This window comes from Trachemys scripta, chromosome 3 (assembly GCF_013100865.1).
Source record: "Trachemys scripta elegans isolate TJP31775 chromosome 3, CAS_Tse_1.0, whole genome shotgun sequence".
Lineage (NCBI taxonomy): Eukaryota > Metazoa > Chordata > Testudines > Emydidae > Trachemys > Trachemys scripta.
Window position 1 is genome coordinate 159,283,860 of NC_048300.1, and position 16,986 is coordinate 159,300,845.

Here is a 16,986-nt window from a genome sequence, read left to right on the forward strand (position 1 = left end):
GGAATACGACCCCTTCCTCTTTAGGGAAATGGCCAAGCCAAAGTGCCGAGTGACATCACTTGAAGGCGACTGCCAATCACACGAGGGCCCTCATCCTCATGGCCTGCTGCAGCAGGTGTTGCTTCAGCTGCAAGTGTCTTACCACTTAAGTCCTCTCTGAATGACTAAAGAGTTGTGCTCCATCTGCAAACATCTTTCACCGAGACACAAGCACCTTGTGTGAGAATCGCTGTTGGGGATGGTCCCCCCCAGACACAATGGACAATGCTGGAACCCTGTTGAGGGCATCACACAGGACAGCCAACTACTCTAATACCATACTAAACTTAACCTAATGTACTACTAACTACTATATACAAGAAAAAAAAAATATCAGAAACAGACCAAAAGTACAAGGTGAAAAACACTACACAGAGTTCCGACTGTAGCCACTGAAAGCAGGGACTGAGGGGGTCAGGGCAGTACTGCCCTTGTATGGCTAGGGGAAGGAATAGGGCTGTGAGCACCTCCCCTACAGGTACTGCTGGGCAAAGTTCTCTGGCGCCAGTCCACTGGATGTGCACATACCTAGAGTAGAATACACAGCTGCATCTACTTGAAGAAATTCTATTATTGTTTCTGCCTGCCACCCCCGCTCCCCTTTCTGTGCCTGCTAGAGGAAAACTGCCAGTTTTTTTGGCCTTCAAAATATTCTTCCTAACAATATAAACTGGACAAAATTTCCTTGCTGTAAGTTTCTCAAGTCTTCCTTTCAAACATTCAAATGTTTACAAGAAGATTTAGTTCCAAATGATTATGTGCTGAGGGACTTACTTGAAGTAACACATTTATTTTGATCCAATTTGAGTCTGTTCATTTCAGTTATCGACTTGCACCTGAACCCATTAGGTATATTAAACCTTTGTTCTGAACCTAAAGGCTATTCAGTTGTCTACATGGAATAAGTTAGCAGTCTTGGCCCAGTTCCTAGTGGACACAGACACACAATATAGATACAATCAAAACTGACAACATTGTTTCAAGTCTCAGCAGAAATTCCAAGAATTTAATATATATGGAGACAATTGGTCTCATCTGTATGCCACAGTCCAGGAACATTAACAGTGACAATGTGAGAAACCTTACAATGCACCTGTTCGTGTTGTACTTGCACTGCATTTGAGAGACTACTTTCTCCAAAGTATGTTAAAACTGGTACTTTTCCACAGTATTACATTCAGTTTAACAGAGTTTACTTAACTTAATAAAGCCAGTGTTCACTAATTTAAGATGTAGCACAAATAAAATGTACAGATAAAGTCAATTCTAATATTTATCATAGCAATTTTAATGATACAATAAAAAGCTACTGAAGCTTTCATATTTTTATTTTATTGGGGTTTTATATATAGATATAAAACCTGCAAAGCACTTTAAAAGAATATCACTCTTCTTGTGTCATACATAAAACTAGTTCCATACTATGCTTCTGAAAGTCTAGTGTGCATTTTGTTCTGTTTATTTTACAAATGGCACATTCAACTTTAAAAATGGGAGCATGAGTTTCTATTGACTGCAATCCATCATTGCATCCAAAACAAGAGGTTTCCTTATGATTAAGTTAAAGTGTGAGTGCATTGTGTAATAAACAGTAGCAGTCTGATCATTAATCTCAACTCAGCATACAATAAAATAAACAGTTGTGCTTCACAAATTTGAATCCTGTGATATAAACATCAGTTTTCCTTTTTTGTAAAATACCCCAAAAGTTAATTACTGCTTGAAATGAACACTTCCAAACAGGCACCATTGTTTTAATCTTGCTCTGCCCAAGGATTCTGTTTTCTTTTAAGACTAGTCTGACATATAACACACATTAAGGCACAAGTGGGCAGTACAAACAACAAATGAATACAACTGTCCATGAAACTCACGTTCTCTTCCACAAATACTAAAATATGTACCGATTAAGATAAATTTCTTTTTAAAAATGAAATACACCATTTTGTTATGAAACTCCTATACAAAATTTTAAAATTTACACCATCTGAGCTGCCAAAGAGTAAAAATGTATCCATTTTCCACATAAAACTATATTTCTCACCAGCATATCTAGCAACTGGGAAGAAGATACCCCAGCACTTAGGAAAAATCATATTTCCCCACATGTAAGACAAAAATATGGCACTACCTATACAGTAGTGTACTCTATTTATTAAAAACAAACTAAACTATTAAAAGTACAATATTGATTTGGAGAGTATTGGTTCAATGCCTGGCTGAGATAAGGCACTTTCTTCCAGTGATCAGCACCTTCCACATACAAGGAGATGATGAATCAGGTTCTGGTTAAAAACAAAGGGGGCTGAATGACATCCCAGAAGACGACAGGAACATTTCAACAGCAGGGGAAGACACAGGAGGTAAAACCTGGAGATGAAACTCTACACAGAAGTGGTCACTCTGTCAATGGCATTATTGACCTCGTTTTTGTTTGAATCCAGTCCTTTAGCAGCATTCATATCATTCCGTAAATTCTCCACTGTCTTTTTCATGTTCTTTAACTCTCCAGGATGTGGAGTGGCTCGCCTTAGAAGTGTTCTCTAAAAACAAACAGTGGAGTAAACGGTTTTGCTTTTGTCTTTTTGAAACACACACACTTTCAAGGTTTTAGCATTTAATACCAAATATTAGCTATAACATGATTTTAAAAAATCATAATGTTAATTTCATAGCTGCTTGTTGATGTAGTCAGTGAAAGAGGTCTTCTTTTGAGGGTGGGGGGGAGAACAGACTCTGGGCACAGAATTTCCCTAACATGACCTGTTAATTTGAAAATCTACATCAACAGAAGTTGAAAAACAGTTCCCAATTGTGTGTGGGGGGGGGGGGGGGGGGGGGTGTGTCCATGAAAGAACTATATGGGATTTTCAAAACTGCCTAAGTGATTTAGGAATTAATTCCATTAACCAAACCAAACAGATGCTTTTGAAAAATCCCACAGCACCTCTCTGTGGTGTCTCTCTATATTGCCAAGTAAATGTTTGTGTGATGTTCTACTCTCCTTCCATCACCAAGACATGGATTAGATTATGTTTTGCCAAATAGACACTAGGAACTTGGAGGGAAAGAGAGGGAACATTCCAATAGTTTATTTTCGGTAATTCTGTACTAGCTGCTAGAGAAGGATATGCCTTATGTTGGCATATGTGCAAGGAAAGTTGACAAAAGCTAAATAGAAAGATAACTTACTTCCATAATTTGGATAACCAGTGAATTAGCTTTTAATTTTCTTTTTAAAAAAATCTATACCGCACTAAATATAACAGCATGAATGTGTGTGCAGGTGCATATATATGTAATTTTTAAAGGAAGTGTTTTGTGTACTATTTACATTATTACAGTAGCACTAGTGAACTATAAGGGGCATACATTGGAAATTAATGACTAGCTGAATAAAACACTTGACTAGAGCACAAAATTATTTTTTTCCCCCAATATCAAAAGTGGACTGCTTCAGGGCAGTCTCTAAATCCCCAAGTAATGTCCTGCACTTGAATTTTTAATATTGTTTCAAAGTACTTGCTATTCCCAGTTCATTACAAGTGGATCAATAATAAGAGGTGGAAGTTTTAAGAGTTTAAAGATTCTTATTTCACAACTTTATGTGGTTCAATTATGAAAAGTGACACCTTATTCAAAATGCAGTTCTGCTGTGTGCTGCCCCAGTCACATGCTGCCTTCAATGACCAAATTTAGTTTTACTACTTTTTACTCCAGTTAGCCCTCTACAAATGACACAACTGAAGAAGGTAAACTAGATTATATTCCCCCTTGTGCATTCCCAAAAGTTGCTTACTAAATTTCCATCAGCTACACCTGTGGAAACCAATAGGAGGCAATCACAGTTGGCACAGATGTCAGAAGGACTAATCTGATCTGCTAAACCCTTTACTCCAGGTTCTGAGAAGGATGGACCCTAGCTTGTCAGATCCCTAGTTCAGTGTACAGGGCTGGTAGTAAGGAAAAACACATCTGTATACTTGTAAAATGAGCATATCGGATATGCAAAAAATACTGTCTGTTTCAAAGTCACTCTTCAGAATAAAGCCATAGTACTAGCACATCTGGAGTGTTATATCTAAGATGTTCTTGAGTTAGAGTACAGATCTGAAAATCCCCATGTTTGGAGATTTTTTTAAGATTTGTGTTTCGAGGCTCACTTCAACTTAAGCTGAAGGCTAAGACTTCAGCATGCCTCTGAAAATCTGCATGCAAAATTGGTACAATCAGCAAGTTTTGGGGGACATTGAGAGGTCTGCGGAAAATTTGGCTCTAAAAGTCTCAATATTTACATGTAGCTGCTGTTAGTGAAGCAAAGCCATTACAGAAGAAGGCTTTATTTCAAAGACCACCTCAAATTTTTGATTTCCAGGGAGTATGAAATGACCATTTAATGGAGGTCTCATAAGTACAGTGACAGATGCTCCCAAAAGCCCTTCTTCATTTGGGTGGGAAACAGCATGCACCAATGTGCCACATGCCATCTGATTATGGACACTATGTTGGTATCAATACATATGGTCATGAGATGAAGGAGGGGTAATGAAAGTGGGGGAAAGACAAACATGATGGGGGGGGGGGTAGAAAACTCAATGTGGACCCATGTCAGAGTGTAATAACTTAAAGTTACTGCCTAAAGGACATAGGGTCCAAGGCTTACACCTTCCACAGAGCAGAAGAAGACCCTACTCCTATCCTGCTTTTGGAAAACTGGAAGGAACCATCCTAAAGAAATAAAGAAAAAACAGACTAAAATTTTCCACAGTAAGAGAGTCTTGTTTTAGCAGAACTGAAAGTTGTATTTGATTTAAGCAGATAAACAGTACCAAATTTAAAAAGCCTTTTTAAACCACTATAAAACCAATATTTAACAGCTCTGCTATAAACACAGAAAATCCGCTACTACTGTTTAAAACTTGGAATGTTTAAGGTAAGATGTAGACAGTTCAAACACTTTTTACTCTTTTGCATTTTAGTTACTACATGTGTAATAGCGTATGTTTGAGAAACGTACCATTTCGTTATCCTCTTCATCTTTTTCATCTTCTAAAAAGCGGATTGAACTGATTCTGTTTACTGCACGCTCATTCCAGGTTTCATCTGACATTTCATTTACCAAGCTCTCAAACGCACCGCATCGGGGCAGGTTATCTGTTATAATGGAAACAAACAAAGCTGAACCTTCTCAGGAAAGAACATGTTAACATATATTACGAGGACACTGGGGTTTAATTAATTTCATTTTGCAGGGTTTGTTTTTAGTAATTTTTAATTTTTATGTAGATGTCCAAAAATTGGGTGGGTTTGGGGGCTCTTTGTATATAATATACATTACTAATTACATTTCTTGTTACAATGTATCCTACTGTAAGGAGTAATCTCTTGGTAATGTTACCTGGTAAATGTTACTTGGTAAATGTTATGCACTTTAACTTCGCACTGTTTCAAACAGCACAACACTAAAATGCACTAGGGAACCTTTAGTGCACACTACCACCTCGATACAGGCCAATTAATGTGCAACATGTTAGTGAATTTTAGACATCACACCCTTGTCTGCATTAGTATTCCATGTAGACAAGCCCTTAAGTAACCACTTCTGGCATTTTTCCAGTGTTTATTGAATAAACACCAATTTCATTTTTTTTGTACTGGGGGTGTTATCAGCTAAAACTGAAAATTAGAAGCCCTAATTATTACCTACTTATCCCATGCAAAAATTCTACTGACCACTCACTTAGGCAAGCAATTTTATTTTTGACAGAAGAGAAAGATTGCTTGTTAATGGAAGAACTGCCTTCATCACAAAGGAATATATAGCTTTAACCAAACACATACACTCTACAGTTTTGGATTAACAATCTGGTTGACTAAGAAATGAGCCAAAAGGTTTGTAGCTAATCAATAGGCAACAGCATTTATCAACTGTCTGTCACTGGCTGACATGATGTCATGTTAAACAAGTGGATGAGACAGCGGCTGGTAAGCCGAGAAGCTGGACCTACTACACTTATTTTGTTGATGTAAGGACTGTGGTCTTGGCTGCCACCCAGTTTCCTATCAGTGACCCCCCTTCTCTGATCAGCCTATCTAGGTTCCACTCTTGCCACCCCCAAGTTTTCAAAAATCAGCCAGGCTCTCAAAAATCATAACATGAGATTTTTTAAAAATCATGATTTTTAAGCCAAACAAATAAGATCTTGGTGCTTTATTTGCCTTCTGGTTTTTGACATTTTAGAATTCACATGTTCAATCTTTGTCTCTGCAACTATGGGCACTAAAGGGTTGAGGTTTTTTTGTTTTTGTTTTTAAATTAAATAGAGTCTCATGAAGTCCACCTGACTCTTGGCATTGGCCTTTAAGACAGATATCAAATATAGAGAATCACAATAAAATGGTGAGAACTGACAACACTGAGCTTCTCGTGTGTCCCCAATCACCACAGTATCTGAGTACCAATAAACAGCTGGTACCTTTGTGGGCATATCTGAACCTTCAGATATTGGGTTATCACAAAAGTGGCAACCCAGCAACCAATGCAAAGGACTCTAAAGACTCAACTGAGCCCTTAAGGAACTAGCTACACATGAGGGAACAAAGCGAAAGAGAGTTCGTAATTTAACTGACCCCACCAATCCCTCACCTATTATTTTAAAACTGCAATACAAAGTTACTGCTCATTATTTACATTTGAGAGAAAGCCTGTTGCCCCTTTTTTGATAGGAAGGTGATATTCTAGGGATGATAATGCCCCCCCCCCCCCCCCCCTTTTTTTTTTTTTTTTTTTTACACACACAACAACATCTGCTATTAACTCACCCTGATCTTTCGAGTCAAGACTCAGAGCTTTTCAACCTTCAGCCTTCCAACTCTGTTCCATAGCCACATACACAAGTTTGAAAAACAGATATCCACTTTGTACACATGGGCTCCACTACTGAGCTCTCATGGATTTTAGGGGTAACAAGATTATTATGCTTGCTTACTTTGTATTTTAATTAAATAAATTAATGCTTATATAACTGATGTAGAGGGGAGGTAAGTCAATTTACTTACCAACTTACCCACTAGAGTTAAAATCTTTTGAGACAGTGAATAGTGAAAGGCAGAAGAGAAGCTCTTTAATGGTGAACAACTAAAATGTTATTTGTTACCAATGATTAACTGATTTTTTTTTTTAAACAAAAATGATAAACTAAAGCTTTTTGCACAATGCTGTGGGACAAAGATACGAGACAGTAGATTTTTAAGATGACAGTTCTGCTGTATGTGGAAATGTTTTTCAAAGTATACCATACCTTGGCAACTGGGCTCAGAAGGCATTTGAGGAAGTAACACACATGTTAAAATTTTCTCTCCTGTTTCAGGATCTGTGTCAGTCTGGAACATCAGCAAAGGTTGGGACTGGTTATCAGACAACCACAAAGCCTTCAGCTTTAAGGAAGTCAGCGACAGAGGAAGATGTATCAGCCTAATTTAAAAAGAAATGGAAAGTCTGAAATTTCAGGCCAGTTTCTAAGAGACTTAATAAATCAACCTGCCCAACTAGGCGGTGAACCAGTTGCACACGTGCATATGATTTGATTTCAAGTAAAAAGAGAGATGACTCAACGAACTGGCTAACCATCTCATTTTATACCTTGTACCCCGGTCTGTTCTACTTAGCGGTTTCTCATTATGCTTAGATGTAATGTGGAGCAGGGAATGTCGTGTGTGTGTGCGTGTGTGCGTGTGTGCGCGCGTGTGGTGCTGATGACCACAATGGGGCTCTACTTTGGGCCTTTATTTGTGCAACAATAAAAATAACAAATAAATGAACCACCAAAACACCACTGCATGACATGAGATCAGTAAGCCAAGCTTTTATGCAGATAAAAAAGTAACATTTATATGATTAACTTGATTGTCAAACTCCCCATTCAGAAGGATCAGCTGGCATTAATGCATCAATTCACCAGACTTCACATGAAGCCAAGATCTCTTTGTTTTAATTTAAAGTCAGAAGTACATGAAGTGAAAAAGTTAGGAGACTTTTCTGTTTCTGGCTGAAGAAAACCTGAAAGTCATGATTGAAATCCTGTATTTTTATGTGTATTTGTCACAAAGGTAGCTTTGACACACATACGTGTGCTCAGTATTGGCAGGGTTTGGAACTACATTTGGCCAGAGGGCAAGAACATATTGCCAATTTCAAAGTATTGGGACTAGTGAAATTGGAGTGCAAGCTTTTTTTGTTGCTTCATTCTAAGACATCTAATCTACATGTCTTGACTGAGTATGAAGCAAAACCATTACAGCAACAGGACACTATAAAAATCTCTCACCTGTTTCCAGCTACATCCAGGACATGCAGTTCAGTGGCTTGTGAAATCTCAGAGGGAATTCGAGATAATCTGTTGTCACGCATAGAAAAGACATTAAGACTGCAGCACCCCCCAATCTATATTAAAAAGAGAGGAAAACTATTTTTGTTGCAGAACTGTATTGTAAGAAAGGCATGTCGCACAGATCACACAAGATGTCACAGCACATTCAAATTATAATGGCTTCAAGTCACAGACTGCAATTTAATGAGACAATATTAATGAGATAAGAAGAGATCTCTAGCCAGTCTCTTTTAGTACTTTCATGAACAATAAGCTTGTAAAACTATACATTTCATTATTCAGAACCAAAAAGGTCAAGGTTCATCCTCACCTGTTCCTGCCTTCAACCTCACGACCAATTAGCTGCACAGGTCACCTATCTGCTTCTCCCAACAAGTGTTAGTTTTTACCCCTCAACCTTTTCTGACCTTATATTTCAATGTTAACATTCTTGGATTGTTTTTGTACCTCATCAAGCACAACAGAGCTCTGGGCAATATAAAATGTTAAATAAACCAGTCAGCTCTTAACATTTGTTGAGATTGCGGTCACTAGAGTCAGCAACTAGCAACAGTGTGAGACAAAGTAACATCTTACAAATGTCTTTGGTATAGCTCAAACATGGGGCACCATTGTTTTATCAGACGTTTCCAAAACTCAACCCCTCTTTCCCATACAAGCTGCCCAATCTACTCTAATATCCTCTGCCTCCAGCCTTTTTCCAGATGTGATCATCTGCCTCCCTCCACACTGCCAACTAAGCTAATCTCATCCACAGCATTCCACATGGGTAATGTATTCTCTGTTCATCACAGACACAAGTTTCTACACCCTGACTTTGATGCAAAATACATTTTCACATAAAATGCATAGTTAAAAATAGCATTAAATTGGTAAAATCCAGCTTCAGTGACCTTTGCTCTGGATGGCAACTACTGATAACAAGAGTACTGAGGTTATTGAATTCACCCAGTAGAAAGCTTCTTCATGCAACTGACTGGCTGTTTTCCTTCAGATGAGAACCTTACTTACCTCAGGGTTGCTAATCTTATATATGTTCACAAACCAGTATTGCTAATTTCGCATCCTTTTAAAAAATGAACAAAAATCCCTCTTACTTTAAAATAGATTTCTTTCCCCTTAATCCATGTATTCGACCAAAATATCAGAAGCCTTTTGAAACTTTCAGATCAAGTTGATTTAAAACCTGACTGCATTAGTAAAAGCAAAAGCAATTGATGTGGATCCTAGTCTAAAAAGTAAGACTTCTTCTACACACACACACACACACTTTAAGTAGTTTAATAATATTTTATTATTTAATTATTGTTCTCTCTCTCAAGCTAACAACATATAATTTATATTATCCAGGATGCCTCCCCTTTCTCTTCAATATGAAGTGTATTCTGTAGTCAGCACCACCAACAACCCCATTCTCTTGCTAAAAGAGTAGGCTCCTTTGTAAACAATACGGTTCTTTCATTACAAACAACATTCAAAGCTCTTAAGTAATTTGAGGATCCGCAATCAAAGATTTTGTGTTAGTACCAATTAGCTACTAGAGCAAGTTCTACCTTGGCCAAAGCTAGACAATAATAAAGAGCCATCTCAAATTTAGTTGTGTGTTAAGTTTTCCCATCCAAAATAATATGTTTTGATAATATGCATTTAACCCACTATTCCCTTTCTTCTTGATAAACAAAAGGGTTTAACATATTGGATTAAAAAAATCTATCCAAAACAAACAAAACAAACATCCTCTGCCTTCATCTACCTTTACATATATTTTCATGGAAGAATGCAGTATTTAATTATACTAGAAATTGGCATTGAAAACATAGGCAAAAGTTCTAAAATTACAATTTGTCTGCTAATTACTTTATTTCACCACCTCTTGGCAGCATCAAGTGACCACTCACTCAAATTCTTAATTAAGTTGTCTTGACAAATTCACAGCATATGAGGTGCCATCTAGAAAAAAAAACAAATCTATTCAGTGTCTAATTGGTGCGTCTAATATGAGGAGCTGTGAGGACAACAGCTACAGTTAGTGAATGTTAGATGAGCTGGCAAGTGAGGACTCACCATACACAAAGTGTTTGTTTTTCTATGAATGAAGTTTGAGTAATTCAATCTTGGGAGCATGAGGATCTGAACAATTTTGCCAGACAAACAGAAAAAGCCATGCAGCTCTGTTGGGATACCCCAGTAAGCTGGAAATGTCTATACTTTGACAATGAAAAATGTGCAGCGGAGCCAGCTGGTTTGAGTCATCATGCATTTAAAGCAGTTAAATGAGAGGTAATAGAGCAACTGTGGACTGAGTAATATTTAAAAGGTTACAAATTTACCTGACTCAATTTTCCAAGCAGCTAACAATTAAGAAAACACAAGAGACATTCATTTGATTTATTCTTCATCATCTGTACTGGATGGACTGCACTATGCTAAAAATGGAGACAAAACATAAATCCCATCTCCCCTAAAGACTGCCAAAATTCACATGTGGTTGCTGCTGCCTTCAATTACTTTATCATGAGCTATTCATCAGAACATAGTCTAATAAGAGTTATGATTTAACTCAAGTCCAGACCATTTGTATTTCAAAAGAAAAAATTACACAGACAAAATACTGGAAGCTGTTTATGAAACTATGTTCTTCCGTGGGGGAGACAGCGTATATTGAGCAATTAACGTTAGGAGAAGACTGTATGACAGGATAAATGGGTCATTTGGAAGATAAGTATTTGCTATTATGTCAAGAAAAGCATGCATCCACCCGGCATTGTAGGAAGACTCCAGGACCAAAACACAAAAGCCGTGGAAGTAGACTGCATGTACTAAATAGCATATTGAAAGAAAAATATGTCACTGTGCCCACTATGAAGTAATGCAATACCAGAACACTGTACTTTACTTGGCTGCCTGTCATTAATTGACAAAGAGCCAGGGACTCAGGCCATGCCTTTGTTGGTTTGGCAACATCGATTATGTACAATTTCAAACACATTCAAACCATTACATATATGCTAAATATACAACAGTTTGGCCCTCATTCCACAAAGCGTTTAAGCACATACTTAACTTTAAATATGGACTTCATTGATTTTAATGGGACTACTCATCTGAGGAAAGTGCACACTTCAGTGCTCTGTTGGGGCCGCTTAAAGCGAGGACTTTTTAAAAAAAAAAACAAAAAAAAAACCTGTCTTTACTAAACTATACACCATGGAAAATGCTGATACATAACCAATTTTAAAGTATATCCTATACACAACATAAGAAAATATATATTAGTACTATAAAAACAAGTTTCTAGGTCAACAGACTTGCATAACAGCCATGTTTAAAAAAAAAATTAAAGACAAAAAACAAATAAAATCAACCCAGATGGAAAGATGGCAATTTATAAGGTTGAATTACATATGTTTAAAATAAGATTCCAGAGCCTTGAGATTGATAGTTCTGCAGCCTACATCTGATAATAAGAAAATTAAGTGTTTAGAATTTAGAAAAAATTACATACAAATAATGCACATGCTCATTATGTATATTAAAATGCAAGTGTTACAGAAAATACACTGCATTGGATAACATGGAAACTCTTCACTTGGCTTTTTTGGTTTTCCTAAATCTGACTGGTCTTCCAGCAGTAACTGCTCTTCCCTTATCCCACTGTGGATGACCTTTAAACCTTAGCCATGGGCGATTCTTTCTATTTCCATGGTTTCAGCTCTCATCTCTATGCTGATAATTCATCTCAGCCCACCACTGATCTTTCCATGTCTGCTCAACTGCACGTTGCCATTTCTCTCCAACATCTTCTACCAGATATTTCACCATTAATTAAAAGCTTAACATGATTAAAGCAGAGCTCTATCTTTTCCCACAAAATTCTCCCACTCTTCCTCCTTTCCCAGTCAGTCAACCACCATCCTTCATCTCACAACTTGGGGATCATCTGCAACTTTTATCTCATTCTCAACATATGTCCATGTTTTGCTGTGTCTTCCTCCACAAGAATGTTCTCTCACTCATGCCCTGATCATTTCCAGTCTTGATTCTTGCAGCCTCTCGCTTACTTGACAACCATTTCACCCACTACCAATATACAGCCAAACCACTTCCTCTTGACTTTTCATGTCTCCAGTGGCTCTCCCCTTCCCTATTGCATCATGGACTCTGATTTTATCCTTTAAGGCCCTGCATCACTCACTTTTCCTTATTCATTTACTTAATCTTTTTTGTGCTACTCCTCTGCAAATTTTGCAAACCTCAAGGCTCCATTTGTCTGCTTCTTTTCCTCCCCACTCCTCCCCTGCAACTTGGAATGCCCTTCTTGAACTGGTCTGCAAAGCCATTACCCTCTCCTCATTTATATCCATCCTGGAGGCTCACTTCTTTTCTTATGAACAATACAGCAGGAGTAAATTATAGTCATATCAGTTGGGACAATTTAAAAAGAGATGGAACTAACATGACATAACTCTTACTACCTTTGTCACTTTGCTTGAAGTGTACAGGCAAGTCTCATCTTACACGCATTTAACATACGCGAATTCAGCTTTGCGCGGTCGGCAAAAAAAAAAAAAAAAAAAAAAAGAAAAAGAAAAAGAATTTAAATACTGTCCCTGTAGTGCGGATGATTCTGCCCGCCATTACACTCAATGTAATTTTGATTATACGCGATTTTCGCTTTATGCGCTGACAGCGGAACGTAACCCCAGCGTAAGATGAGGCTCACCTGTATTGCCTCTAACGACTGGTCTACGCTGGGGGGGGGGAGGGGGCAATCGATCTAAGATACGCACCTTCAGCTACGTGAATAGCATAGCTGAAGTTGAAGTATCTTAGATCGATTTACCTTGGATCCTCACGGCACGGGATCGACGGCCGCGGCTCCCCTGTTGACTTCACTACCGCCACTCGCTCTAGTGGAGTTCCGGAGTCGATGGGGAGCACGTTCGTCTTAACGAGACGCGATATATTGATCCCCGATAAATCGATGTAGCCTCAGTGACTAAACTCTTTGAGGTGGTACTGCAGTATATACAGAATCTTTTAAAGGAACCAAGGAAATCTGGTAGCTGCTTGAATCACTAACCAAATGGAGACAATCTTATTGTACTTCAAGATTTAAAATAATTCATCAGTGTAAGAAAACTATAATTTAACTGTTAATGTTATCACATCTTTTATTGATTACTCATTATATTAAGTATAGAGAATTGGTTACTTGTCTGTTATGTTTTTCCCCTAATGTGTTCCATGTATTTGTATTACTCTCAAAAACTGTTTATCCTCATTTAAAAAAAATCATTTTGAACATCACAAAAATATTATTTTAGTACAAAAGATCACAGCTATATTTAGATAGTCATAACATTTCAAATTTTTACACACATCTATTTAGAGTGACACAACCAGAAATTTGACTTAAACGCACAGAAGTAAGTCAGGGTTTGTCTTGAACCCCAGCCCAAGCACAAGAGTCCCTCTGATAAACAAGAAGAGCACACATTTAAGGTTCAAGAAGTTGCCTGATTAACATTAATAGAGCTGTGACTGAAGGTCTCAGTGGATTATGAAAAACCTCAATACATGAAAGAGGCTCATCTGCTTCAATAGCTCTACATTCCTGCTGCACAGTGTGGTGAGGAAAAAATTGATGGAGAAAACTATGGCAGAGAAGTGTTTCAAAGCAGCTTTCCCTCCATCCTTCCATTCTGACACTTTATTTCCCCCTCTCCCCTCAAGATATCCATGTGGGAAGAAATGGACAGGGCAAGGGTGGGAGAACACATATGAAGCAGTTGGTTTCCCTGCCCCAAGACTGAAGATATAATGCAGGAATTCTGTTAATACTGACTCAACGGTATCATCACCTGCTGCGTGCTGAGACTCTCCTCCTGAGAGACAGTACACCAGGGGCAGACATCTAAGGGCAGCATGGCCTTTAGTGCTGCCATGGCTGGGAAAGGGTAGTGGGCTGAAGAACAGTGCAAGAGGAAAAGCTGGGCTTCCTCTACATGACTTTACTCCAACTGCAAATTCTGACATGGTGCTGCCCTGGCCTCAGCTGCCCCAAATTCGGTTTACCTGTTGCCAGTCTCATGAATTCCGGGTGGCTGTGGTTGAAGGATTAAACCCTACAATTCCAGTTTACGAAATAAAGAAACTATTGAAACTGAATGATGTAAAACTAAAGGCCTTAAAGTAAACACACAACTGCTACCCAAACAAATCCACAGATTCACACCAGAGGTTTTACTTGTTTAGTTATTATTGTAGTTGTCTGGAAAATAGGAATCCCTTCCCACAAAAAAAAAAAAAAAAAAATCATGTTTTTGGAACAAATTTTAATCCCAAACTGGAGTGGAAAAGTCAAAACGGATAAAAATTTCAAGGGAAGGGATTTAAAAAAAACACGCTATTTTGGGAGACTGAACAGGATTTTCCTGCTTCCCAGTGAAACGGACATGAGCCTTCCAGACTGGCTGCCTGAGATTCCAGCACACTCAGCCTCCCGCTTCCCCTCACTGCTGTAGGAGCCAGAGAGCCCAATGCTCAGCTTCTCCAGCAGCTGGATGGCTGGGGAAGGCAGAAAGAGAAACTGACAAGAGCCTTCAAAGTGGGCAACAGGTAAACTATCATTTTGATTTCTCCCCTCAAGGGAAAACTGAAGTTTTCCTAGGAAAAATATTGATTTTGCAAAATGGGTATTTTCAGTCAGACAGACAATCATTCCAACAAATTTTTTTTGACCAGCTCTACTTATTATGCAAGGTAGTTCTCGGTGTCAGATTCTGCAGATGATGCAGGCTCATTAATGAGCACATAATTACACAATTTAGGATACTTTAAAGTATCCTAAACAGGTGGTTCAGCACACTAGTTTCACTCATGTTCTAACCGCAGGATGGAATTTAGGGTTAGAGGAAGTCACCGGGCAGGTCTTTCAAGTTTAAAGGAATAAACCATTTGTGATAATGAACAAGTTTAAACACATTCAGCTCTTCCTCAAGTCAGAGTTTTGCCACTAGCTTCAATGACAGCAGAATCATCTTCAAAATACAGATACTGAATACATGACTTGTCAAGTGACTTGAGTATCTGGCAGCTGTTCAATCATTAACATTTTCTCATTCTGAACTGCCATCAGGTTCAGAAGAACCTTTGAACCAGAAAACATCTAAGGAATTATTATGCTAAAGGTTCAGAATAATCTTGAACCATACCATAATTATGTAATAAGGTGTCAATGTCACCTTACTACAGTAGGGAAAGACTGGTTTTACAAGTGTGTATAAATATAAGTACATAAATACTTGTTTGACAAGTTTACCCAAACCCCATGCCTAAAATAAAGTTTAAAAAACTACAATTCATAGTTCTGTCAGAGCAATATATTTCATTAAAACAAATACAATTTCGGACATCACAGGTATAAGTTCTCTCTCTGCTTCAGGAAGAAATTCTAGAGGGCTGGGAAGGGAAGGGGAAGAACACGTGTGTTTAGCAGCTCACACTTGACTATTGACATTTAGAGGTCAGAGACCACCATCTTCCCAATGCCATCCCGACAGCCATCTTGAGTTCAATACACAGAGGGAACAAGTCACCAATGGCAGTTTTTGAAGTGAACATTCAGACCTCCTTGCTTAACTTCTGTATCAAAATCAGCTTGAGATGAGAATAAATGAGAAAGTGGTAATGAATACAGTACAATCTCTCTACTAAATAGTCACAAGCAGGATACTTCCCTCCTCTTACCAACATGAGTGAATGAAAATGTCTTCAATATTTGTAACAACATTGTTTTATTCAGCAGGGAAGTGGACGCTGAATCTTCCAGCAAAAGACCAAGCGAATCTCCTCCATGATGAGATTCATCATTGGAGTAGCAATCAACTTTATCCGTATCACTGAAGCCACTCCTGAGCCTGGGTTGTTTGCATGGCCGCATACTGCATATGCCATACCACCTAGTAGGTGGTTCAGACTCTTTTTCTTTTAGAATTGTAGAACATACGAATCTCCATTCATTCCCTCCTCACATTTCCCTCTTACCCCCCCGCACACACACGAACACTTTTACATCATGAATTTGTGCCACAAATAAGAAAAAACACTTAGGTTTTGCTTAAAGCTAGCGTTTGTGGTTAAGATGGTTACACTAAGGGAACTGAATTGTTTGTTACCCAAGCACATATAGCATGAGCAGCACAACAAGCTTCTCCACATGACCACACTAGTGTTCCATAAGTCTTTTTGGGGGGGAGCGGAATCCAAAAAGGTATTCATGTTGGTCTGTCTAAGCACAAAGAACTGAGACAGCCACAGATGCTAATTCACAGCAGTTAGGTGGTGGTTTCTGAGACATTATTTATGAAAGCAAGTGAAGCAAATGCGGAAGCTACCACATGGATCCAAGAGTGTAACTTATTTTCCATTTGCTACCATTACCAACTCTGAATTCAAACCACTGACTTTGAGGTGAAAGGCTATAATAGCAATCTGTAACAGAAAGTAACAGACTGCATTTCCTGAAGTTTCAAGGGCTAGCAAATCATGCGTA

General features: G+C 38.3%; 1 protein-coding gene across 1 annotated transcript in view; it reads right to left on the minus strand.

Annotated features, from left to right (window-relative positions):
* Nucleotides 1–1,353: 1,353 nt before the first annotated feature.
* Nucleotides 1,354–16,986, minus strand: part of LRRC1 (leucine rich repeat containing 1) — a 99,435-nt gene continuing 83,802 nt past the window's right edge. The window contains exons 11-14 of the mRNA XM_034766322.1: nucleotides 8,367–8,482; nucleotides 7,341–7,513; nucleotides 5,057–5,193; nucleotides 1,354–2,582 (exon numbers count right to left, since the gene is read on the minus strand). Of these exons, the coding sequence (XP_034622213.1) occupies nucleotides 2,424–2,582; nucleotides 5,057–5,193; nucleotides 7,341–7,513; nucleotides 8,367–8,482 (585 nt within the window). The 3' untranslated portion in view covers nucleotides 1,354–2,423. The remainder of the gene's footprint in view (nucleotides 2,583–5,056; nucleotides 5,194–7,340; nucleotides 7,514–8,366; nucleotides 8,483–16,986) is intronic.